The following is a 26,974-nucleotide window of genomic DNA, read 5'->3' on the forward strand; positions in this document are numbered from 1 at the left end:
GGACAAACCAGAAAATGGGGTTTAAGGGAAAACCTGCTCTTTTACTCTGATCCCTTAGCTATGATGAGGAAAGAAAGGGGTATTCAGAGTAGGAGGTCTTGTAAAAGTTCAGTTTCATACAGTATTAGGAGAGATACTAACTCAAGGGGTGAATCCCTGCTTCAGGTAGATCACAAAATGCAACTTCTCAATATTTATGAGGTAAAAAAAATACATGATATTCTGGGCATCTCCCTGGGAGATGCATAATCTTCTCATTGATTCTATTACCAGAGTGCTAATTGTTGGTGTCCTGTGTGTGAATGCAATCTATTTGCACACCAATATGCTTATCCTGGCAAACCTCATCAGCAAAAGTGCCATCCAGAGAAAATCCAAATACAGATGTTTGACCATCTTTAGCTCTAGAGCTTGTCACAGTTACACAGTGACATTAGTTCTGGATTGCAACCAGGGATTTTGAAATCTCACCCCCCTCTGGGTTCATGACAAGGTTACATTGCTTGTTGCAGAGTTTTCAGTGTGACCTTAATTTTTTTTGGGGGGGGGTTACATACCAGTGTCCAGAGTTCATATTATTGTACATTGAAGTATACAGGCATTTCAAAGAAAATAGTTCAAAAATGTGTTTGTGATATTAGCAGCTTTGCTTAAGCTGTGGGAGAAGGAGGGGGGTTATTGTGGTGGGAGATGGACATCTGAAAATGGAGTTTACATCTTCTCTACAGCATGGAAAGACTTCCCAATACAAAGAACAAGATCAGAAGCAATTCCTGGTTTGTATCACTTGCAGTCACCTGTGTAAGTCCTTCAAGGATTGAGATTTCTGGAGACAAAGGGATGTGCTCCTCCTGCTTCAGTCTCTGCATAGTAGTAGTAGTAGTAGTAGTAGTAGTAGTAGTAGTAGATTCATGTGGGGTGTCTGGATATACTTTCAAAGCTTTCTTCTTCTGTTTTGAAGGCTAGTTATAATCCAATGAGCATGCGTACTTATTACTCACTGTGTCCTTGGCTAATTTTGGAGGCTGAGGTCAGTTTGGATACTGAGGCCTGTTCCAATGCTGAGTGTGCTTTTGACCCTGAAGAATGTGACTGTTCCTAGGGAGGTCCTTTTAAGAGATTTCACCAACAGGCAGTGCATTGCTAGAGAGGTGCAGGCCACACCAGGTGACCCACATGGGGGGTTTTGCCCCTACTCACCAAATTTTTTTTGAAATATTGGTATTTTCAAATATTACCAACATATTATATATCAATCAATGCGCGTATATCAATCATTTTAAATGCAAAATGCAATAAAACAAACCACACTGAAATATCTCTATCCTATCAAAAGTTATAGCCAAAAAACCAGCAGGAGCGGGGTGACAGTACATCACCATGCCCATCGTCTGGGACATTGCCCTGCCCACTGCATAGGAGAAGGTCCATCATAGGGGTGACATGCTGGCCTTCCACACTGGGTAGCACAAACCCTAGTGATGCCACTGCCAACAGGTACTCTTCAGGTGAAGAGACCAACAGAATGACACAAAGCAAAGAAGATAGGTGAGTCACTCTTTGAGCTCCAGACTGGCCTGGTTGATGCCAATGTGAAGTGGGGGCAACCAATGTCTTAACCCACATGGAAATTTAGTGTTGGATGTTCTGATTGCAATGCACATATTTGCAGGAGTCCACTCTGCGTACTTATCCAAAGTCAAAAAGGCAAGAGTTGTGGCTGTCCACTAATAATAATTTTGACTCACACAACACAAATTTTTACAGGGACATGCAGAGCCATAAGCCCAACAATTCTTGCAGATTACATGAAAATGACTAAATACAAAATCCCCAAGTGTTCAGTCACTGCAAGAAATAAAACCATGGGCAGTCACCCAGAAGCTTGAAGAACAAATGAGGAAAAAAGAAAGGAAAAGAAAGGGAGCATTCTCAAACAAAGTTCAAAGCAAAGCTGTAGGGGGGTATCTAATGCTGCTGCTCAAACGGTAGTTAGGAAAGAAAATGGTAGTTAGAACAGCAGTTAGAAGAAGGAATTTACTCAGTACCTTAGGTGAGCAACCCTCCCCCTTGGATGGAGGCCAGAGTGACAATTCCTAGATTCAAGTTTTTGAGGTTGTTCTGCATAGGTGCAGATCTGACTGGCATGTCTACACAAATGCAAACAAGAAAAGCTACAATTCACATGTAGGACAAGATGTCCACACTTTGGGGAACTCAAGAGAAACAGCTACATGTATATGCTGGTTAACAATGGTGATCTGTAATTAGGAGTATCCATGGTTGTCTAGACAACTGCTAATGGCTGCTGGGTCACACCCCAAAATGCCTTGGCCAGGGAACACAGGAAGAAGGCAGCTAGATGTTGAAAGCATGACAGAAAGAGTAGGAAGCACTGGTTAGCTCGCTCAAGGAGTAAAAGAAACTATCCTGGTGAGTTTGATGGAACCATAGTCGTATATACAGTTATTTGTTCAATGGAATGGCACTCTGTGGTGCATACCTGTATTCCTGTCAGATACTAACTATCCTTTGCAAAACCTTCTCCCCAATGTGTTACTGGAGAAGAAAAATACATTCTATTGTAAATATTCTGTAGACGTATGCCCAGATGCCTAGGTGACTGCTTTGCACAGTTTTCGAAATAGTAGTGATTTTTGTGCTTGGACCGATCGACCTTGAATACTATAGCTGAGCCACCCAGCAACGCAAGAGGAAGAAACTTTCAGATCACACAGAAGACAAGAAGTCTGGATTTCCTACTGATCCTAAGCTTGTCTAAATAAAAGCTAAGAGCCCTATGAATGCCATTCCTGTTCCTTCTGCCATTTCCTGTCCTTCGGCTTGTTCAGAAGATTGGCGACATGATGTTCTGTTGGCAACTTCTTCATTTTATTTGCTCTACTCTTTTCCATTTAACATCACTTGCCTGGCAAGGAACATTCACTCCCTTGTTTTTTAAATCTTCCTAAACCAACAAAAAAGACTGAAAGTTTCATTTATGTTATGGTGAAGGACAAAAAATACATTAAGATCTTGTTAAAGAGAGTTAAGAATTAATTTTAGTTCACTCTGCAAACATATTGTGCTTGAGAACCATAACCTTCTATGGAATAAAGGAACACTGAAGTGTTAAGAAAACAGAAATGCAATATATGATATGATAATTACGGAATGAATTTTTCCACATATTTCTGACATAGGCTTTCCTTGCATTCCAACTCATTTAAATTTAAAAAGCCTTTACAAGCTGCCTGCCTTGTACTACTTAAATTTGAATAAATTAAAAGAAGCACAATCAAATACCCTATAGATCCAAGTTCTTTCTGAGTTCCAGTCCTCAATAACAAAGCAAATGCTGGGTACTGATTATTATTAATAGTGTTCTTTTAGATGAAAACACAGAAGCAGCCTAGTTGTTTCCTATAAGCTATGGTTCAAAGTAATTATTAGCATATTTGAGCTCGGAAAGGGAGGACCTAACAAGTTTCAAAGGATTACAGTGAATAAAAAGTATACTCACAGTGTTAGCAAGTTCTAAGTAACTTCCTCCAACTGAACTGCCAAGACTGGAGGCCTGTGTCAGCAGTCTCTGCAGTGCAGCTTGTTGATTCTTGGTGTTGCCTCCGTATTCCAAGAGCTTCTGTAAAGTTGAGCGCCTGTGCAAGTCAGGGCTCTGAAGGTCTCTAGCTCCAGAATCATATTCCCAGCTCTCTCTAGCACCGGACAGGGCACCTGGGGTAGAAAAACAGAAACACAAAATGAAGAAGAGTTTGTATATAATGAGGAGTCTACAATCCAATTTCATGTCTTCTTATCATGATGGTAAAAGGACTCAAACCTGGTTCTCCTGGCTCTGAAGCCAGATAACTCCTAAAGAGAGAAACAGGATGGGTTGAGAGGCAGAAGGGTTAAAGTTAGAAGTCATTCCTTTTTTTTGTTTATCCAAAGGCATCAGGAGAAGGCAAGATAAGGCTTGAGGCTGAACACAGCTGTGACACATCTAATAAAGAGACATTTTATCTGGGAGGCCCTAGATGGTAATTAAGGGCCTAATCCTATCCAACTTTCCAGCTCTGGTGTAACCACAATGCAGCCCCTTGGTAAGGGAACACATGTTCCTATACCTTGAGAAGGCCCCAGTGAGTGCCCCTCCACCACAGGATGCAGCGCATACCCCACTGGCACAACTGCACCAGCACTGGAAAATTGGTAAGATTGGGCCCTAAGTCAGCTAAGGTATATAGGGGAGAATTTGGTGGCCTCTCTTTTCTTCTTGCCATTTGCCTCCTGGAGCCGGAACTCTCCTAAGCTGTGTATCATTTTAGCCCACAAGCTAGAACATCTGTTGGATACGTATAGTAGATAGAACTTTTGTTATTTTCTTCCTGTGTGTTACCCTTTGCATGTTTTATCTTATGGGAACTTTGGTTCTCTTTGGTATGTTGTTGTTCTAAATAAATTTTTATAAAATGAGTTCTTGCTTGTTTGGGTGAATCCAAAGTTACCGTAGAGTCTATAGTCCAGGAGCCTTAGATGCCAGCTACTGTTACAACTCCTTCACACCATCACCTCTCTCTTTCTTCCAATCCCTCCTCAAAAACCACACTTTACAACCACACTGGGCAGGAGGTCTGGTCTAGAGGGTAGAGCCTCCGTTTGCCTGAAGATAACATCCGCAGGTTGCCAGTTTGAGGCCATGGGCACCGTGAATGGTGAGACCTTGGAGCAGCTGACAATCTGAGCCGAGTTATTCCACCTGTTCTTTGGTGTGAGCAAAGAAGTGTCTTGGCTGCCCTCCATGTGAGAGATGAAGGAGCTGCTTGTCAGCTTGTGTGGGAGGAAACTGGAGGCCAGAATGTGATACCAGATCGAAAAGATCCATCTGAAATGTTTTGGTTCTTGAAAGATAGAACCTTTCTTCAAATGCAAAAATCCCTACGGGGATTTAGAACAGCCTGCCCATGTAAACCGCCTTGAATGAAGTCTGAGGAGAAAACTGATGACCAAGAAAGGTGGTATATAGTACATGTATTATTATTACAACAATCCCTTTATGTCTTTGACACAACCCTTTAGACCACATGCCCTACTAAAACTAAGCCCGTGACTATATTTGATCTGAACAAATATTATTATGTTGCTTACCTTCGTCTCCATCAGTCTTGCCCTGTGTTGAATTTTGGATTCTAAACAGATGGACAGGGACCTGATCTCCAGCTGTAAAACTGCCATATGCACACATGCCACTATAAGTAATTATTACTTCTTCCTTTGGTCATGAACTCCAGTAGCACCAACTCTCTAAACCAGTAGTTTTCAACTACTGTGCCGCAGAACACAGGTGTGCCATGAATGGGCTTTAGGTGTGCCGTGGGTCAGAGGAGACAGCAGTGATGAAGGAGCAGAAGAAACTGCCTTGAGCCACACACAGCAAAACAAATAAAAGAAATGGTCAGCTAAGTGGCCGGAAGCTGCCATGTCAAAGCTCATTCTGTTGAGCGAGAATGAGAAGGTTGTTGCCTGCCCATGTGCTGACTGGCCTGAAGGAGCTCTAGGTGGAAGCCATGCTATGGGTAAGGAAGAGCCAGAAGATAGGCAGCAGGTAAGAAGTGGGCAATCGCACAGGCAAGCAGGCATCTCCCCAGGGCCAAAAACAGAAGTACTAGCTGGCTGAAAAGGTTCCTTGAGAGTCCCTTTTCCTTGCCACTGTTTGCCTGCAGTGCCCCAAAGCGACCCTTCCTGCATTGCCTCCACTGACAGGGCATTTTTAGGACCTCACAAGAAGAGCATCATTTGCACCCTCTTTTTTGCATACATGAGCAGGCAGTCTCTCTCCTCTTCCCCCAGCCCCACTTCCTCCCATCCTACACATACAATTCATTCTTTCCCCCTCCTGATATCTCATAATCACAGTTAACACCTCCATTCCCATCCCTCATCTCACTCATTCCCACTTTCCAAATGTCCAGAACCCTTTGCCTCACATTCTCTCTCCCACCCCCAACACCAGTTGAATCCCAGACCTTGTTTCCATCATGCCTCCTCACTGTCTCCCACATTTCTCAAATACCTCATGTGATTATCATCACCTCTCTTTGGCAACACATTCTGGCACTTCTTATAAAAATCTGACCACTCTACTTCTAAACATTTTTCCTCCTTTCCAGAAACCACAAATACTTCCATCTTCAACTATAAAGTTCCTCAAGGTAACTTTATGAGAAAGATCTATTCAAGTTCAGAGAAGCTTGGTTTCAGTTTGTTGTGAATTTTTTTGTCATGTAATGATTAAATTGTATTTATTAAATTATTAATTCCATAGTACTTATTAGTTTTAATGTAATAATTTAATGTAATTAAAAAAAACTGGTGGTGTGCCTTGACAATTTTAGCACCTTGTCAGTGTGCCGTGAGCTGAAGGTTAAAAATCACTGCTCTAGACACAATAAGTTCAACTGCTTATGCAATTTTGCTCTACCCATCAACAGCTATATGTACTTCCAATACATACTGCATGTTTCTTTCTCTTCACTCTTTGCACAATTGTACAATTACATGTTACTCCTTGACCTGGACTCTTCTACTTTTGACAGCCTACACCAAACTTTTTGCCTTTACATGCTCACTCATGCCTCCCCTGTCTCTCCTATATTTTCTGGTTCCACTCTGATAAAGTCCCAAAGCATTCTAAATATGAGAATGCTACAGGGAATGGTGGGTGGAGTTGCCTGCACTTTTTTTGGTGGGGGTGCAAGTGCATATATTTGGATCTGTGAAAGTCTATCATGCATAAGAAGCATGCCAACTATACAAAATACCACAGGAAGGATAAAACTGACCAATCTGAGTAGTAAGTCTGAGTAGGCCTTAACTGCCAATACCCCCTCTTTGGGGGAGGAAATGGTACCTCCCTGCCTGAAAGGAGTGCTGATCCATTACCTCCTGTAAAACAAAGTCTTGAAATGATCATGTTCCAAGTCTGTGCAAAGTCTGGTGCAAACAAGAGAACTTATCTGGATTTGGGAGCACTTTTCTCACACAGCATTCTTCTGCTGGGTCATGATGTATGAAAATGCAGGGCCAGAGCAGCTCCATCTTGTCTACCAAGTAATTGGTTTTTGACACCTTTGCACATAGCCCTAACAAGTAAGAAGTGTCTCCAGGAGGTAGGGCTGAATTGAGGCATTAGAAGGTTTTGTACACCACGCTTACCTGGTGGCACCTTTATTAACTGCTGACTGTGCTGTTGTATAAATAAGCAATGTCCTTCCCCTTGGGAAGACTGTTTTTAGATCAGGGTGTTTTGCCACCAAAGTATTTTCTTTTTGCAAGAATAAACTGCCTTTTTGGCATACAGTACTTCCATACTTGGTTTTTGGACCAAGTCCTTCATCAGGCCACTAACCTACAGACATACATGTGAAACTCATGTCAGAACCAGTCTGACTGTAATTAGAAAATACAGCCCACTAAAAAATTTCCTGATCAATTTAGTCCGCATCATATGTGCACCTTACTGTTTTTATCAACTCAGTCCCAGGCAGTAGCTGAAACTTGTAGCAAACTTGTTGAATTGCTCAGACAATGCTCTTACAGGATCAGATCAAAGAGAATGCTGTGGAACATAGGAAAGGAGGTGCTTCCTGCAATATATAGGGCCTAAGCCATATACAGCATTCTGACTCAAAGCCACCACCTTTAGTTGTGTTCCTTAAATGACAGGAAGTCTGTGCAATATGCAGGCACTTTTGCCCTGCTATAATGTACTCCTGATGACCCAAACCCTGTCAGGAGGCAAACCATTACATAAACCACACATTAAGAATGTGAAATAGCCATAACAAATCAATGTATAGTACACCATAGAACAAAGAAGGCAAGTATCCCATTTCTAGTTGTGATTAAAAATAATAAATGCTTCAAATAAAAACAAGACTTCCCACAAAGCAAGCACTTTGGCACTTCTATAGATTACTTTCACAGACATGAAAAGTTTCCTTCCAGAGCAATGAAGGTGGCAGATTTACAGCCTGCAGATTGGGTTACACCCATTTCCCCACCCCACCCATTATTTTTAATAGTCAGTTTACAGCTTTCAAAGTAACAAATGCTTAACATTCTTGCTTTCATATAATTCTACAGTTCACAAGGCAGTAAAAACATGCCTCTAAGAATTTATCCTACAGGCTTCGAAAGACTGAAGGGTTATTATAATATTCTGATCATTTAAGAAAGGGATGAGACAAATAAACAAAAGTCTAACAAAAAGTCAAACGTCTTTCAACATCTAAAATGTGGGCTAAATCAAAACCAGACCCACTGGTGGGTCACGACCTGATTTTTGGTGGGTCCTGTAGCAGCAGAGCCTCCAATGAATACTCAGGTGATGGAAGAATCAGGTAACTAACTGCCTCAAGCCCTGAGGCTTTTCAGAAATCAGATGACTGCTAATTGCCCTGCAAAGAGCTCTCACAGTTTGCAAGCATGTATAGATATAAGAAGATAAATGTTGGAGCATCCTTTTTTTCTGGTTATTACATCTTGTAAACCTAGATGAGTCCCAAATAGTATCATTTTTAAAAGTGAGTCCAGGTGCTCAAAAGTTAGAAAACCACTGGGCTAAATGATAGCTTTCTGGGGAAATTAAGCATCTGATCCATAAGCAGAATCTAGTCTCTTGTTCATAGACCCTTCCTGAAAAAACCTATGTCATTTTGCATGTCAACATGTTTTCATGTATTGATGCTTTTCTCTAAAGAGAGAAAAACAAAGTATTATTATCAGTATGATTAGTACAGTGTATCTGTACAGGGCAGGAGGTCTGGTCTAGAGGGTAGAGCCTCCGTCTGTCTGAAGATAACATCCACAAGGTCGCCAGTTCGAGGCCACCGGCACCGTGTGACCTTGAAGCAGCTGACAAGCTGAAGCCGAGCTATTCCATCTGCTCTGAGCGTGGGAGGATGGAGGCCAGAATGTGAAGTCAGATCGGAATGAAACACCTGAATGTAGTTGCTCTTGAAAGAAAGAACCTTCTTTCAATTGTAAAAATCCCTATTTAATAAGGGATTTAAATAAAGCCTGCCTATGTAAACCACCTTGAATAAAGTCTTGAATAAAGACCAAGAAAGGCGGTATATAAATACCTGTTGTTGTTGTTGTTGTTGTTGTTGTTATTATTATTATTATCTTCAGAAGCCCCAGAGTATCCTGGACCATCAGCATAAAGAGCCAGTGTTTTGCAAGAATCAGGTTTATGTGATATGCCTCTCCCCTCCCCTCCCAACATCTACTGCAAATGATTTTCAGAAATGTTTTCTTATTTTCAGTAGGGGGCACCGTAATATTGTATGTCAGTTAATCTTACTATGAAAAGTTAACAGACATGTCTGGCTAGTTAGATCAACACATACAAGTTACTACAGAAAAATACTGTAAACTATGTGTATGTACAGGGCTGTAATTCTACACACACACACACACCAACTTGGGAGTAAAGCTTATTGAACTCAAAGGGACTTACATGTGAGTAAACATACATGGGACTGCACTATAGGAGACCTTTTGTAAGGCCAACAGTTAAGAGTCTTCTAGAGAAAAATTTCATTTTGTAGGTAAGATGAGCACAATTTGGGTCATCGATAGCTATAACTTATCGCTTCCATCAGTGCAAAGATTAAACAAAAAGCAAACAAATGCACAGCAGCAGCCACACATCCTCGACAAATAATTTCGGAAAATACTTTTTTGCTAGCAGCAGAAGTACAGTATGTATTGTATTGGCAACCTTCAGTCTCGAAAGACTATGGTATCGCACTCTGAAAGGTGGTTCTGGCACAGCGTCTAGTGTGGCTGAAAAGGCCAATCCGGGAGTGACAATCCCTTCCACACCGGGAGCAAGTGCAGTCTGTCCCTAGTCCGTCTCCCTGGCTATGGGCCTTCCTTCTTTGCCTCTTAGCCTCAGACTGTTGGCAAAGTGTCTCTTCAAACTGGGAAAGGCCATGCTGCACAGCCTGTCTCCAAGCGGGCCGCTCAGAGGCCAGGGTTTCCCACTTGTTGAGGTCCATCCCTAAGGCCTTCAGGTCCCTCTTGCAGATGTCCTTGTATCGCAGCTGTGGTCTACCTGTAGGGCGCTTTCCTTGCACGAGTTCTCCATAGAGGAGATCCTTTGGGATCCGGCCATCATCCATTCTCACGACATGATTTGTGATTCAAAAGCAAACACGTGTAGTTGTAACAGGTAAATATTTATTGGGATATATTTAAAGCAAATTTAACCCATTTTTGCCCAGCTCACAGGTGTACACATTTAATCCCTGTTGCGTATATAAAATGTTGGGCAGAAATGGCTTTAAAAGGCATGAATGATTCCCTCCTTCTCCCAGCAACTGATTGCCAGATGTAGTTACCCAAAAGCTTAAGTATGGCATTGGTGTTTCATTACTTCAATTCATTCTCATATTATATATCAAACGTGAATAAAATTATCTTGTCAGTTCCCAGATGAATATATATTTGAGAGAGGAAAAAAAGATAAGAGACAGCTAAGTCTAGAGTCGTGCCTCATTATCCACTGGGGTTCTGTTCTGAAACCCCCAAGGCAGGGCTTTTCAAACTGGGGCATCACGACGCCCCAGCCTGTGGGACCTAGCCTCTGCCCCCTTAAGGGGTGGGGGCGGCCTGGAGGCAGGGGGGAGGCAGAGACATGATCCCCAGGATTGTGCCGCTCAGGGCGCTGCAGGGGCTTGGGTGCACTTACCCAAGCCTCCCGCAGCCTCCCGGGGTGCGGGAAGCCCGGTGCGATCTTCAGCAGGGCTCCCCGCAGCAGTGAAAGTAAAAATGGAGCAATCGTGCCCCCCTCTGCTAAAGCGGAAGTGGAGCGTGATCGTTCCACTTTCACTGCTGCAGGGATCCCTGCTGAAGATCGCACCGGGCTCTCCGCACCCCCGGGAGGCTGAAGGAGGCTTGGGTAAGCCCCTGCAGCCCCCGGAGCGGCGTGATCCTGGGGATCTCGCCGCAGCCTTCCTCCCGCCCCCGCAAGCACTTACAGTGGCTCAAACTCTCCATGAGAGTTTGAAAACCACTGCACCGGGGATAAAAAAAAATCAGCGGATACCAAGGAAAAAATAGCTTTAAAGACCCACTTCCATGTTTTAGAAGCCTGGGAAGCCCTGAAGACAGGACACTGAGGGCCTAAGAATGGCCTAAAAGGTAAAAAACCACTACTGGTTTTATCGCAAAACTGAAAATAGTAGGCTTTTTTTTGCCATTCTGAAGCCTACAGAGGCCTTGGACAACCGCATGTGGCCTCTACAGGCCTCAGAAGGCCCTCTAGAGGTGAGAGGAGCTGGGCTCTCCTCAACTACGGGGGGAAGGGGGTGTTCCTGCTCACATGCAGTTTCAATTAACCACAGGGGGGTTTTCTGGAACCCGCACGGATAGCGGGGCACGTCTGTACTTAGTTGAAGTGATACACAGTGCATCCTACAGTCCTTGGGATCAACAAGGTCTATACAGCTCATGACACTTAGGCACTGTGCTCCTATTTCTTAGAATCTAACAGGCATGAGTAAAAGAATAGCAGTGTGAGCTCCTATGCCCAAAGTTCATTTTAAGACTAGAAAAGTAATCCAAAGAATGACTGTCACTTTGAAAGATTAAGAGCTTCTTTCCCAGAGCATGAACATATAACTGTAACATATAGTTGGCAACCTTCAGTCTCGAAAGACTATGGTATCGCGCTCTGAAAGGTGGTTCTGGAACAGCGTCTAGTGTGGCTGAAAAGGCCAATCCGCGAGTGACAATCCCTTCCACACTGGGAGCAAGTGCAGTCTGTCCCTGGCCTGTCTCCCTGGCTATGGGCCTTCCTTCTTTGCCTCTTAGCCTCAGACTGTTGGCCAAGTGTCTCTTCAAACTGGGAAAGGCCATGTTGCACAGCCTGCCTCCAAGCGGGCCGCTCAGAGACCAGGGTTTCCCACTTGTTGAGGTCCACTCCTAAGGCCTTCAGATCCCTCTTGCAGATGTCCTTGTATCGCAGCTGTGGTCTACCTGTAGGGCGCTTTCCTTGCACGAGTTCTCCATAGAGGAGATCCTTTGGGATCCGGCCATCATCCATTCTCACAACATGACCGAGCCAACGCAGGCGTCTCTGTTTCAGTAGTGCATACATGCTAGGGATTCCAGCACGTTCCAGGACTGTGTTGTTTGAAACTTTGTCCTGCCAGGTGATGCCGAGAATACGTCGGAGGCAGAGCATGTGGAAAGCATTCAGTTTCCTCTCCTGTTGTGAGTGAAGAGTCCATGACTCGCTGCAGTACAGAAGTGTACTCAGGACGCAAGCTCTGTAGACCTGGATCTTGGTATGTTCCGTCAGCTTCTTGTTGGACCAGACTCTCTTTGTGAGTCTGGAAAACATGGTAGCTGCTTTACCGATGCGTTTGTTTAGCTCGGTATCGAGAGAAAGAGTGTCGGAGATCGTTGAGCCAAGGTACACAAAGTCATGGACAACCTCCAGTTCATGTGCAGAGATTGTAACTGTAACACATGCAGGCATAAGTTGTGGTCACCAGAAAAATAAACTATAGCATGGGACACGCTATAGCTAACCACAACTGTGAGCCTTACAGGAGATGTCAGGAGTATGTCAACGTGTGTGGCATATTAAAAAAAGAAAAGAGGAAAAGCCAAAAGAGAAAACCACAAGCATCATCGTGTTTTTTTAGAAAGCATCTGACTTGGCTTTTGTAATTAGAAACAAAGATGATAACACATTTTTCCAGAAAATAGTGAGATGGGTTTTATTATTCTAGCTTAGTGGAAATTTCTGCAGGTGCTAGGCTCTACATGCACCAGACTTGATCTGCATATACCTGGCAAAAACCCAGACCTAGGTCTTCAAGAAAACCACAACAAACCCTTTTATCAAAGCTAGATGCATTTTCTGCTCATCTCCATTATCTCTTGGTGCTCAGTGGCATTTGAATTTTTTTGGCAGTCTCTGCCAATATACATACTTCACATGGCTAGCCAACAGAGCAGACACAACACATGAGCAGATGCACTCACAGTCTTTGAAGACAACAGTTGTTATGAACAAAGATTTCCTTCCCCTCACAAGAGTGGGGATCTATCAAGTGCATTTTGATGCTTCCTGCTCTCAGCTATACTGTATTTACAAAGCCATCAGGACCAATGTTGCAAGTTTCCAGAATCTTGTTCTATACCATGACTGTAAAGAGTTAAGAAGGAAGTAGCACACTATTATTAATTATTATTATTATATTATTATTATCAATCTCATTAGTCAGGACCAGTAATATACATTCATCAAATCACCTAAGGCTTTTCTCTGTGAAGACCTTTTATGAGGGTATAATCACTAAACAACTAAGCAACATTTGAAACTATAAAGTTCTTTATACACATGAAGATTTGGTCATATTTAACCAAAGCAACAGAAATAAGAAAGATTTTTTTTCCCCAGCATAATCTGAAAAACAATAACTAGGAACCAAGGTAGCCAGTTTGGCAATGACAACTTGGATTGGAACTCCACATTACATGTGACACAGGGGTGCCACCCAAAAAGATACGGAGGAGTTTCCTATCTCCTTCCTGTTTCTCCATTCCCATGCAGACTAGCAGGCTACTGCCTCTTGGGAAAATCATAAACTTTGAGAATTTAGCAACTATTACTGGAGACACTTGCCACATAGGAGGAAGACAGCTTCTGTGGAGAGCTATTTCACACTTTTTCCAACACAGACGGGGGGGGGGGTGGAAGCACACACCCACATGTGGCCTGACATATAAAGAATGTGGATATTTTAGACTTTTACTCACACACTGGAAATCCACAGTTTGCAGCAAGTCTCTAAGAGGTGTAAATGTATTAAAATAAATTCATGCACAAACTCTGCAATATACAGCACCTTAGAAAAACAAGTTTATATAAATGTCTTAAATTCTCTGGACGGTTAGACAAAAAAGGCAACTGGACTGAATGAGTCCTAGCACTTCTAGATTCTTATACTGCCCTATATTTGATGCATCATCTCCTGTAATATATTTTTTAAAAAAGGAAGACAAATAGTGATTTAGCCCTTTCCGTTGGCTACAGTTTCAATCTGGATTGGGGTCTCAAAACTGCTATTTACGTCAGGAAGAAGTAGGTCAAATTTCAGCGTTCATTCTGGACAACCTCTCAGGAAGTCAATTTGAATCAGGACCACAGCAGTGAGGAAAGGGCTAAGCCCTTCTCCTTTGATCTGTATCAGTTACCCACAGCAGCTTTCTTTTAAAAGGAAAGTAAAAAACAGCCATGTCTGGTTTGACCTTTATATGATGCATCTAAGGGAGCATAAAAAGATTCCACTACCACTCCAGATTAATCTTGATCTATAATAAATTGAAATCCATGATTTCATAGTCAAGTTAGTTAATGCAGATAAAAGCCCCCAGACTCCACTGAGAGTAGCTTGAAGTAATCTTCTTTCAGTTTCTTTCTAAACATGCACTGAAGGACTGAAGAAAAAAAAAATCCTTATACAGTACTCACAATCAGGAAGCCTAGTAGTAGGCTATAGCCTAGTATTAGGCTATTAGCCCTATACTGCTCTGGGCCAGTGTATCTCAGAGATCGCCTACTTCCATACAATCCAGCTCGTCCTCTTAGGTCATCAGAGAAGGCCTTTTTACAAGTGCCGCCGCCTAAGGGGGTACGTGGGGCGGCGGCAAGAAATAGGGCCTTCTCAGTAGTGGCACCAACATTATGGAATTCCCTTCCCCTTGACTTGAGAATGGCTCCCTCTCTTGAGACTTTTCGGCGAAGCCTAAAGACATTTTTGTTTAAAGAAGCCTTCTGAGTGCATGGCCTTTTTAAACATCTTTTCTGTATCTTTTTAGTATTTTTACAGGCCTGATTCCTCTGATTTGCTACATTTTGCTCTTTTTATCTGACTTTTTATCTGACTATGGTTTTTATGGGTATATGTTAATGTGTTTTTAATATATTTTTATTTGCGGTTAAATTATGTTTTTAATCTGTTTTTAATATGTTGTGAGCCGCCCTGGGTCCCTTTGGGGAGAAGGGCGGCATATAAATAAAGTTTAATAATAATAATAATAATAATAATAATAATAATAATAATAGCTAAGCTACAATTTAGGACCAGTTCATTTGTAACGGTATGGCTAAAGTCAACCAAGCACACAAGGAGCTGTTTCACACTAATTGATGGTGATGTGGAAGCGTTCCCCTGCAATCGCATTTCATGAATCAACCAAATGGTGATAACTTGCATGAACTTGGCTCTACGTTGCAATCAGTTCTCAAGAAAACATTTTTAAATTGCAAATCTAGGACTCCAAAATGTGCTCTGTCCTGATGCTTCTAATCTAACATTAGTGATTTTTCCACCAGCTGTCTAATGGAAGGATGGAAAGCAGTACCACTGGAAAAGTATGATGCCTGGTTTACCTTAGCAATCACTTTTTTGTATTAGATGTCAAACTATCCGAGGACAAGGTCTGAAGGCACACACGACACAGACACCTTGCTAAAGTTAAGCAGGTGGAAGTGTGGTCAGTTCGTAGAGCGTGAACATATGAGAAACCTATGAATGTCACCTTGGGTTCCAAGATGGAAGAAAGGTAGGATACAACTGAAATAATACCTATGTGTGCATGGGTGAATTCTACATTCTTCTCAAGGAAACAATACCTTACTAGCAACTATAGCTTTATAGCAGTGATTGTCAACCTTTTCCATTTCACGGCACACTGACAAGGCACTAAAATGGTCAAGGCACACCACCAGGTTTTTGACAAGGTACACCATGCTGCCAGTGGGGGCTCACATCTCCATTGGCCCTATTAATAAATGACTTTCCCCCAAATTCCTGTGGCACACCTGTGGACCACTTGCGGCACACCAGTGTGCCACGGCAGTGGTTGAAAATGGCTGCTATACAGTCTTAACTTTTGAAGAATTAAAGCATAATGAAATCATACCTACCCAGACTGTTATCACTGCTTGTTGGCCAGGAAGCTATTCTATCCCTTAATGCTTTCTTTTTACAAGAGTCATCTGATTTCACAGAAAGTTCCACTTCTTCTTTTCTGATTTCTCGTACAAGTTGCATGCGACAGCGTGTAAAATCCTGAAAGGAAATCTTCCCATTTTCATCTGCACCAAGCTGATGCATAATCTCAGCCACAGACTCCTCCATGTTCAGCTGGCGGCACACCATCAGCAAGTCATTCCTAAAGAATGTTTTTAAAGTGGGGGGGGGGGGAGAGACAGAGAAGACCAAAACAAAAGAAAGTTTAGCTTATAAATACATAATACTAACTCTGTATATGATGAATAGTCAACTATTCAAAAGATGCCAATAAAGAAACTGCACTTTTTCACTTCAGCAATGGCACTTTGAAGTCAGTCACAATCAGTCACAGGAGTGCTGCCGGAACAAAAGACAATCTTACAAACTCAGTTGTTTCTTGGCATAGCCACGAACAACAAAGTTGCAAAAAGTTGCATGCTCAGACTTGATTATTACCAGAAAGATCTGGGGGGGGGGGGGCGGGAGGAAAAAGCATGTGGCACTAAACACAAATAAACATCTTTAATATATCTCTGAAACTTCACATTTCTCCTAGCAGAAAATGGAACTGGGACATCTTCACCTTATCCAACCATCCTATTCTGCTAAACACTGATGCATGATCTGGATCACTACTGCTAAGTATGAAGGCAAAAACGGGGGAACTAGATAAGGTTCTTAAAGCCTTCCATTCCCCTTCACATGCTGTCTGTGCATAGCCCATAGAGCCAGGGTGAGAATAAGGGCAGGATAATTAAACAACAGGGCTCTGTTGAACCTATGGGAATCCTTCACATTCTTCTGAAGTAGTACATTATTTAAAAACAAAAAAACCACACACTCACATCAGGCCAAGGAAAACAAGTGAAAAGGAACAGAAAAGAAACTTCACACAACTGGCTTTGAAACTATGCCCCATTAAACTTTAAATCCATTTAAAAGTTTGAACTGTTCTTAATGAACTATGAAGGTTCGTAAAGGAAATTAACACTCTTAATTCAGGAATGTACATTGTATTATGGAATGTATTATGGAATGTATTATGGACACAATCTAGACAAGTTAAGCACTTTCAAGGTCACTGATTTAAATAAAAGTTACACATGAACTTTGATTTCTCCCAAGGAAATTAAATGGGAATTAAAAGTGCTTTACTGACCAGCAAATTTATTTCTAAAGTCCATATCTGGGCCACAGAGGAATCTCTAAAACTGAAACTTTAAACATTATAAAGGGGGTTAATATTCATTTCTACTTCTAGAGCAGGGGTGCCCAAACCCCGGCCCTGGGGCCACTTGCAGCCCTCAAGGCCTCTCAATGTGGCCCTCAGGGAGCCCCCAGTCTCCAATGAGCCTCTGGCCCTCCAGAGATTTGTTGGAGCCCACACTGGCCTGACGCAACTGCTCTCAGTGTGAGGGGAACTGTTTGACCTCTCGCATGAGCTGTGGGACAAGGGCTCCCTCCACTACTTGCTGTTTCACGTCTGTGATGCAGTAGTGGCAGAAAAGGAACGACTGACCTTGAGCTATTGCAAGACCTTCATTCATATAAGTTCATCTTTAATATATTCATTTATGTAAATTTATGTAACTTTATGTAAATTTGAAATGTGAATTAATTATTTCCCCCCCCTGCCCCCAACACAGTGTCAGAGAGATGATGTGGCCCTCCTGCCAAAAACTTTGGACACCCTTGCTCTCCAGTGCGCGAAGCCTGGGTAAAGTAGGTATGGAGGATAGGCTGTTACCCATGCAGCAAATCCCCCCTCTCCACGTTGCTGAAATGGTCCAATGGAAAGGCAGAGGCCAATATGGTTGGTTCCAGCAGTGTCGCAGGAGTTGCCAGAACGTGACTGTGTTCAGCCATGAACTGCCTCAGGGACTCCAGCTCCGGATTTTGCCTCGAGGTTGACTCCTGAAGCCTTTTCCATAACTGGATGTAGCCACAAGGCAGTGGAGGTTTGGGATCAGAGTTTTCCTTCTCTCAGATGAGCTGCCTTCCCAGGCTGACGAATTCCATCTACCCGGTGGCTGTTTAGTCGCCTCTTACAACAAGTACAGCCAAACTGAGGGCCTATTCTTATCCCCAGCCCCCAGGGGATGAATGAAGAAGGGGATGAATGAATGAAGGTCTTGTGATAGCTCAAGGCCTATAAAAGGCCTTGCACAAAGCAAGGTTGGCCTTTCCTTTGCTGCCACTGCTGCATCACAGATGTGAAAGAGCAAGCAGTGAAGGGAGCCCTCATCCCACAGCTCACACAAGAGGTCAAACAGTCGCCCTCACGCTGATATCAGTTGCGTCGGGCCAGTGTGGGCTCCAACAAATCTCCAGAGGCTCATTGGAGACTGGAGGCTCCCTGAGGGCCACATTGAGAGGCCTCGAGGGCTGCAAGTGGCCCCAGGGCCAGGGTTTGGGCAGCCCTGGTCTAGAACCATGTGATTAGGAGAAAATGAAATGATCTGACAGGAGGGGGAGCCAAGAACCAACTAGACTTTAGGGCATAGCTTAAGAACACAAGTGCAATAAACAATCTAGCTCTTATTTTAACATGCCAGAAAATTGAGATACACACCATGCGCTAGCCAGCCAGAATCTACTTTATTTAGCGTATTTACTTTTAAAAACCCAGTCTTTAGATTTTGAATTCTAACAAGTAAAAATGCTTAAAAATTCATCCCAATGTTATGAAACCATCTGAAAGGTAACACCAGAGGAAAAAAGTACTGTACAGCTAGAAATATTCCACCTAAGTTGCCTAGGGCTATTTAGCATTTGAAACAATTTCCTGATCACCAACGTGTGGTCATGCAAAACATATCACTGGCCTTATTTATAACCCCCTATACAACAAACAGTTATCAATCACCACATATCATTCATCTTTGAAAACGTCAATCTTTGTGTAGTGGAAAGTATTAACAGACTTCTGAAATGTCTGGTTCAGTTAACCTTAACCCATTAACCTTGCTAGTTTAGTGACACAAAAACTACTTTCAAATCAAATATAGCCACAGGGGGGAAGAGAGAAAAACAAATTTAACATACCTTGTTCGGCAAATCAGCTCTTATTTTAAAGCAATTTGTATAGAGTGCCTAATTAAAGATCCCAAAATGACAAGCCAGTTAAACTGACATTATGGTTCTATTCACTTCACAAGAAATGCAAACTAAAACACAAACATGAAAGCTGAAATTACCCCGACAATCTTTTCCCCCATCCCAAGAAGAGAGAACAAAGAATGTTAAATATGAAAGAACTTTCTTCTGCAATGCGTTCCAACTAGCAGCTGCTGTTTTGGGAAAGGTCTCAAGGCAAATAGGAATCTAATGAGACACATTCATTCCTAACATTATTAATTGATCAAAGAGATACTGACAAATTAAAATAGCTTCAAGTTCTCTGTTATGCAAACATTCCGAAGGCTCCTATGGAGCCTGTGGCAGAAGCAAGTCAACTGTCCAGTGATAACCATCATTTTAACCATATCAAAAAAAAAAGCAGCATGGAGAACCTGGTTTAGACTTAATGACAGAGGTTCAATTCATTCCTAGTGCATGCATGTAGGATTATAAAGCATGTTTTCTACACATAGGAGCCATGCAGTTTCACACAATAAAACAAACTTTTCTTTTGATTATTGGAATACTGCTGTTTTGTAAATTTTTATACGCCACTCCCTTTTAAAATTCTGTTGCTGTGTGAAGCAACCCTGAGGTAACTTCTGATAAACAGAGAAGACCGTTAAACTACTTCAATTCTGTTCTTCTTCAGGCCAGTTCTTACAACATGATGGTGCCAAGGATGTCAGCCACAGTTTCCAATATGGCAGTACAGAAGGACCCCCTAAGACCTATCATGGTTGGTTGCATATAAAGTAACCACAAGACAATGGTTAATGCAGCAACTTCATGAAAAACACAGACTTACCACAAGTCTGGCAGTGGCATCACATCTTCAAAGTTAATTAACTGGTAGACCACCATCTGTGAACCAGGCCTTACCATGTCTAATTATACAGAAACAGAATTTAGCATGTTTCTAGATTTGCCTGTATTGGGAAAGCATATTATTAGGAAGTTCTGAGATATAGGGTTGGCATCAGAAGTGGCTGGCACAAGCAGAAAGGGACTTTTGCTCATGCAGCAGGTGAAGCACAATTTCCACCAACTCTATTGTCTATACCAGTGGTTCTCACACATTTAGCAACAGGACCCACTTTCAAGAATGAAAATCTATCAAGACCCACCGGAAGTGATGTCTTAACTGGAAGTGACACCATCAAGCAGGACAATTTTTAACAATCCTAGGTTGTAATTCTAAATGAGTAATTTACTATCATTTACTATCATTCTTAAAAGAATATACATAGTAGCTTGTTAAAAGTACAGATCTGTAGTATTTCTCCAAATGCGGTCACATACCATGGTAGTATCAAGTCTAAAATATTAAAAATAAAATATTGATGAATGGGGACCCACCTGAAATTGGCTCGCAACCCACCTAGTGGGTCCCGACCCACAGTTTGAGAAACACTGGTCTATACCATATCCTTCTTGTTGGCATCCTTCAGTCTCGGAAGACTATGGTGTCACGCTCTGAATGGTGATTCTGGAACAGTGTCCTCTCCAGTGCGCGAAGCCTGGGTAAAGTAGGTATGGAGGATAGGCTGTTACCCATGCAGCAAATCCCCCCTCTCCACGTCGCTGAAATGGTCCAATGGAAAGGCAGAGGCCAATACAGTTGGTTCCAGCGGCGTCGCAGGAGTTGCCAGAACGTGACTGTGTTCAGCCATGAACTGCCTCAGGGACTCCGGCTCCTGATTTTGCCTCGAGGTTGACTCCTGAAGCCTTTTCCAGAACTGGATGTAGCCACAAGGCAGTGGAGGTTTGGGATCAGAGTTTTCCTTCTCTCAGATGAGCTGCCTTCCCAGGCTAACAAGTCCCATCTACCCGGTGGCTGTTTAGTCGCCTCTTACGACAAGTACAGCCAAACTGAGGGCCTATTCTTATCCCCAGCCCCCAGGGGAAATATCCTGTACCATATCCTACACTACTGTCAAGTCTCCCCTGTTACATGGTCAATCTTTTATTTTGCTATTCATTTCACAGGACACAAGGACACACACACACAGTGCAAAGTGCATGCCAGGAGATCATGGATCAGGGCAATGACTTGATTAATTGCTGGACGGATGGCAAGATGCCTTAGATTCACAGGCCAAAAAGGCCACCTTTTTAATTCACTGGGTAATAACTGACCCACCACCACTTCAAAATTCAAATGGAATTGTCCTGCTCCAAAATCCAAATGATCTGCTCAAACAGTAAAATGGTACCTTGTTGCTACACCCGCCTCCTGAAGGCTTTAAACTTTGTGAAAAGGAAGTTTTAACAAAACAAAGGGAGAAACCCCAACAGTCCTTGAAATCAGCTTTTGACAGTGCTAAGTTTATAACAAGAGCCCTATTAAGTGTGTGCAGTTCATCCACACACTACTGTCATGGAGGTGGGTCTCCCTCCTTCTGTTACATCCTGTACTGAAGTGGCAATGTCCTTCCTGTAAGTTCCAGATTGGAGGATAGTGTGAAATTGTCTGAAGTAGATGGAGAAGTAAGAGGGCTTCCACCCAGAAGAATAAAGCTGACAATTCAGACCCCAGTATGGAGAGTCACTGTCCTGGGAACCAAAAGAGAGTAATCCACCAGGTGACCTATTATCTGATGAGAATGGGGGCTGCAAAAACAGAGACCAGGTGTCAACTTGGAGCTATGCCAGATTCCTGAAAATTAGAAACTACATGGGGTAGCAACAGAGGTGAAGATCATGACTGGACAGAATTAGGGATATTTGAATGAACCGGATCAAAAAAGGCATTAGCTATATGTGGGAAAAGTAAGCCCAAAGTGTCCAGTACATGACTGGAGTGCAGTAGGACACACTGCCCATTTGAACACCAATCTTCACAGCAAGACTTTGAGAATTTAATCATGTATTAAGTTGTTAGCCGGTTTGTTGTTTTCTGCTGCCTTTAAAAAGTATCTATCTCATTCACTGTATGGAACCCTCCCTTTAGAGCCCAGCTTGTGATGATATGGGTTTTCTCTTACTTACTAACATGGAAAAGCTTTAATAAACTTTTTAAGTAAATTACTGGAGTGCGTGGTTATTGGTTGCCTAGAGGGAACTGGGCTACTTATTGCTTATTTCTGGTCATTACCTGCTTAATGACATCAAGTTCTGCTTACTGACGTCACTTCCAGTCCTCAGTAGACATCATGAACACTAACTTCAGCCCACTGCATGAAATGTGTTTGACACCCCTGTTCTAGAACATGCAAAATTAAATTTTATTTGGCACAGCTCATCAATATTAGTACAAGATAATTAAAACTAAAAGCCAATACTTAACTTCAGGGGGTAACAGTGGCTGCATTTCTAATTATTATGGTTAACCTTCAATAGATGAGCGCTCTAAAACTCTTCCCACTTTTATGAAGATTATATCAATATGCTTCGCATATTTTAAATACTAAGTTATCAATAAAATTATCAGTAGGAACAAAGAGCTAAATGCGCTCATTAAAGTGAGTCATGCTAATTAAGACTCCAGTGCTAGAGAACAGTCACTAAACAGGGAATATATTCCACACTCATGCTAATTCTAGCAGATGTATGTGAATGATCTCAGTAACAATAAGGTAGCTTTTAGGCATTCATGTGGAATATTTTTTCCACAAGGTCAATTTCTCAGACTTGTTAAGACAAATCCGTCGCCATCCCATCCTGTTTCGAGCACTCAGTTAAAACTGCAATCCAATGCCATTTTACAGGGAGTAAGGCTTATTTGACATAAAGGGACTTATTTCTGTGTAAACATGCATGATTCTGCTGAAAGCAAACTATAACATTAATTTACTGTCCACCTCTAATAAATACTGGGGGGGGGGGGAACTGGAGAAAGGAGATAGAAAGTTCCTTAAAACCCTACATTTTAAATCTTTTTTTCCCCTTCTTGTTGTCTTAATTTAGACTTGTTAAGAAAGTTTCTCAGATAAAATCTTTAGTGTGGAGGCCCCGATGAATTAAAAAGTACATCTTTGAATTCAGAAAGAGGAAATTACCCCCAAGAAGTTCATAAAGTAAGAAGTGACGTATCAGAGGCTACTGTATTAAGACACGATGGACAAAAAGCTCACCAAGGTACACATTTTTATTATAGTATAAAACTTGTTTAGAGAGCCCTTAAGTATTGTGCACTCAAGTTGTCAAAAGAGAAAAGCAAAAATGGTATTGCAGTTATATAACTTGTATATTAAGAGATCCTGTCAGGTAAATATGTTAAACATGACACTGTGTTGTGGATCTAATGCTGCCTTGCTTATATACAATTGCATGCAGTTTAGTAATGAACTATTCAGAAGACTGACAGTTTGCATACCAGCCCAATGACCTACTTTTAAAAATTATACAGGGCTACAAAATGGAGGGTCAGAAAAGTTTTTCCCAAACTTTATGATATGAATTTGGGGTGCCGATTCCAAAAATGGCATCCGTTTTGCCCTATCACGTCTAGTTTTGGAAATATAGTATAGCATCATTAGTGAATGGTTCAAGCAGCTTCCTCATGAGGAAGCCATGGTGTAGGCTTCTTCATGAGGAAGCTGCTTAAACCATTCGCTAAAGAGGCTATGCCGTGTCTCCAAAACTAGACGTGATAGCGCAAAACGGATGCCATTTTTAGAATCGGCACCCCAAATATACCCAGATATTGGTGTAACATTTAAGGAAGCAAAATGTGTGTTGGCCTGTGTTATCAATCCAGTGCTCTGTATCAAGTAGTATAGTCATACAATTAGTGATCACAGCAGCCCAGGTAGAAATCTTCTAGAATCAATGAAAGCTGACAACACCCTTCTTTATACATTCCCCCCCATCATCAGACAAATCTTTCTAGATGAGGCCAAAGGCCCATCTAGTCCACATCCTGCTTCCCACAGTGGCCAACCAGCTGCCTCTGGAAGGTTCCAAGCAGGAGAGGGAGATAAACACTTCTCTTATCATTGCTGCAACTGGTAATTCAGAAGCATGCTACAACAGGAGTTAAAACATAGCCATTATCACTAATAACCCGTAATAGAGCTGTCCTCCATGAAGCAATCCGATTCCATGTTAAAGTCATCCAAACTATGGACCATCACCACATCTTGTGGTGAAGAATTCTACAGACTTATTTACTGCCTTTCCCCTGATAACAAGACTTCCCCTCCCCGCCCCCGGGATAATTGCAATTCACCCAGGAGACAATTCCACATAAAAAGCAGAAGACAGGTTCTATTTCCAAACATGAAATGGAGGCTTGCAGGTGAGGGGGGGGGGGCACCACCACAGATTGGGAGTCCACCACCAAGAGGGTAGTGAAGTAATCACTAATTATATGCAATGAAGTACAACACTCTCTTGACCATCTTAACTCTCCCACAAATCCATTTCACTGAATGACTGCTAGTTCTAGTATTGAATAACCATTTCTCATTACGTACTCTCTTTATCATGCAAACTTTTATGTCTCAATAACATCCCCCTCTTAACTGCCTTTTCTTCAAGTTAAAAAGTCCCAAAACTTTGTAGCCTTTCCTCATAAGGAAGGTGTTCTAGCCCTCTGATCATTTTGGTTGCCCTCTTTCACACTATTTACAGCTCTACAATCTCCTTCTTGGGGGATGGTGACCAGAACTGTACATAATATTCCAAGTGTGGCTGTGCAATAAATTTGTATATGGGCATTAGCATTCTCAATCCCTTTCCTAATGACCACTAGCATGGAATTTGCCCTCACTGTTGTCGCATGCTGATGTTATCACTGAACTATCCACTGTGACATCAAAATGTCTTTCCTAGTTCATCATTGACAGTTCAGAACATAACAGCATAAATGTGAAGTTGGGGTTTTTTTGTCCCACTATATATCACTTTGCACTTGTTTCTCCTTTTGCCCACTCTGGGGTGATCACTTATTTTTCCAAAAACAATAAAAACATGGAAGTTTAGTTTGTGGATTTAGGGACAGATTATTCAGGAAATCCTTTGCTCAGAATCTTCTCACTTTTGGCTTTTATCCATCCTTTATAAAAATCCTTTTATTGAAAAATGATTACAATTGTTAGTCATTGTTAGTTAGTCTTGTTGTTAAGTTAGTCTGGAGTTAGTCTGGAGTTGTTAGTTAGTCTAGAGTTAGTCTGGAGTCTAAACTAACTAGATTGTTAGTTAGGTAGTCTGGAGTCATCACAAACACAATAGACCTGCAAAAGATGTCCCTCTTCCAACAAACTATACTATTACTAAATTATCCACTAAATACATTTCCCCACAATGTGCTTTGTTCTTTTAAATATGGCAGAGAAATAACCATGATTTACCACCAGATTATCTCTCCTGTGGTCTGAGCCTGCCCAGCAACCTACTACAAGGATGTACGCCCTGCAGTAAACTGAACTCACAAAAGTTTTGCTTGCATGTGCGAGGACCAAATAAAACAATCCCTTCTAAAAATATTTTTAAATCTCTGTGTAGAATGCATCAAGTTTGGCAGCTAGAAAAATATCAGCATTGGATTCGCACAAATCCTACATTTTATACAGGGTTGGTTTACTTTAACACAGCAGTATTCTCTCATTTTTCGTGCTCTTCCTTGCTCAGTTTTCTGCCCAGTGAAGTGAGAACATAGGGCCCAATCCTATCCAATTTTCCAGTGCTAGTGCAGTTCTGCCAGTGGGGAGGGCACTGCATCCTGTTAGTGCCAGGGCAGTCACTGGGGCTTTCTCAAGGTATGGGAATAATAATAATAATAATAATTTATATACCGCTTTTTGTTCCCTTTTGTTCCCTTACCACATTTGTTCCCTTACCACAGGGCTGCATTGTGGCTACACCGGAGCTGGAAAATTGGATAGGATTGGGCCCTTAATCTCAGATTTTTCTGTAGTCATATCCCAAAACCAGTGTGGGGTTGGCAAGAATGCCAGGACAATTTTTATTGGTGCACATATATTTTCCAGCCAGATATGCAAGTTCTTCAATGTGAATTCTGTTTATGTGGTACCATCTATTATACTTCTTAAATTATAATTGAAACATGCACAATCTTGCATACTATGCTAAGTATTTAGCATAACACAGACCATTTTTTAAAAGGTTAGCAATTTTGAGGTCTGTCCCCCATTACATGACTATACCACTGATCTGATTCTATACCAAACTTTTACATTTTAACAATTGAAACTCACTGGCAAAGCAACTAAATCAGAAACACTGTTTCTAATTAGCAACCCATTTTTGCCCGGCCCACAGGTGTACGCATTTGGTCCCTGTTGCTTATATGCAAGGTTGGGCAGAAATGGCTTAACAAAAAGGATTATTTTTCTTACGAAGATCTGCAGATTTGCATAGCTCTTAAAGGATGAAGACAGTGGTTCTTGCAAGATTTCGGTGCCACAATCTTGGATCTTGAAAGATTTTGCAAGATCCAAGATGGTGGTGCCTTGGAGAACAGGTAGGTGGGACCATGGGAGGCATCCTCTGGTGCCCCGGCGCATGCAAAGTGATGCCCTAAAGCAGTGGTTCCCAAACTGGTGGGTTGCAGTCCACCAGGGGAATTTGAAAGAGGCCATTCTCCCTTAAGCCATTTCTACCCAACGCTGCATATATGCAACAGGGATCAAATGTGTACACCGATGTGCTGGGCAGAAATGGGTTAAGGGGATTGGCCAAGAAATGACTGCTATTATGGCATCACAGAGATCGTGCTGCCATCCTGATAAAGGGGGTTTGAAACTTACCTAGGAGGTAGTGTCGGCCATCTGGAGGGTGTGAAG

At 42.1% G+C, this 26,974-nt stretch overlaps 1 protein-coding gene across 1 annotated transcript in view; it reads right to left on the minus strand.

Moving 5' to 3' along the window:
- MCC (MCC regulator of WNT signaling pathway) overlaps nt 1-26,974 on the minus strand; it is a 233,930-nt gene that overhangs the window by 193,044 nt on the left and 13,912 nt on the right. Inside the window, exons 2-3 of the mRNA XM_066613395.1 lie at nt 16,016-16,263; nt 3,524-3,735 (exon numbers count right to left, since the gene is read on the minus strand). Coding sequence (XP_066469492.1) covers nt 3,524-3,735; nt 16,016-16,263 — 460 coding nt within the window. The remainder of the gene's footprint in view (nt 1-3,523; nt 3,736-16,015; nt 16,264-26,974) is intronic.

The sequence above is a fragment of the Tiliqua scincoides genome, chromosome 2 (assembly GCF_035046505.1).
Source record: "Tiliqua scincoides isolate rTilSci1 chromosome 2, rTilSci1.hap2, whole genome shotgun sequence".
Lineage (NCBI taxonomy): Eukaryota > Metazoa > Chordata > Lepidosauria > Squamata > Scincidae > Tiliqua > Tiliqua scincoides.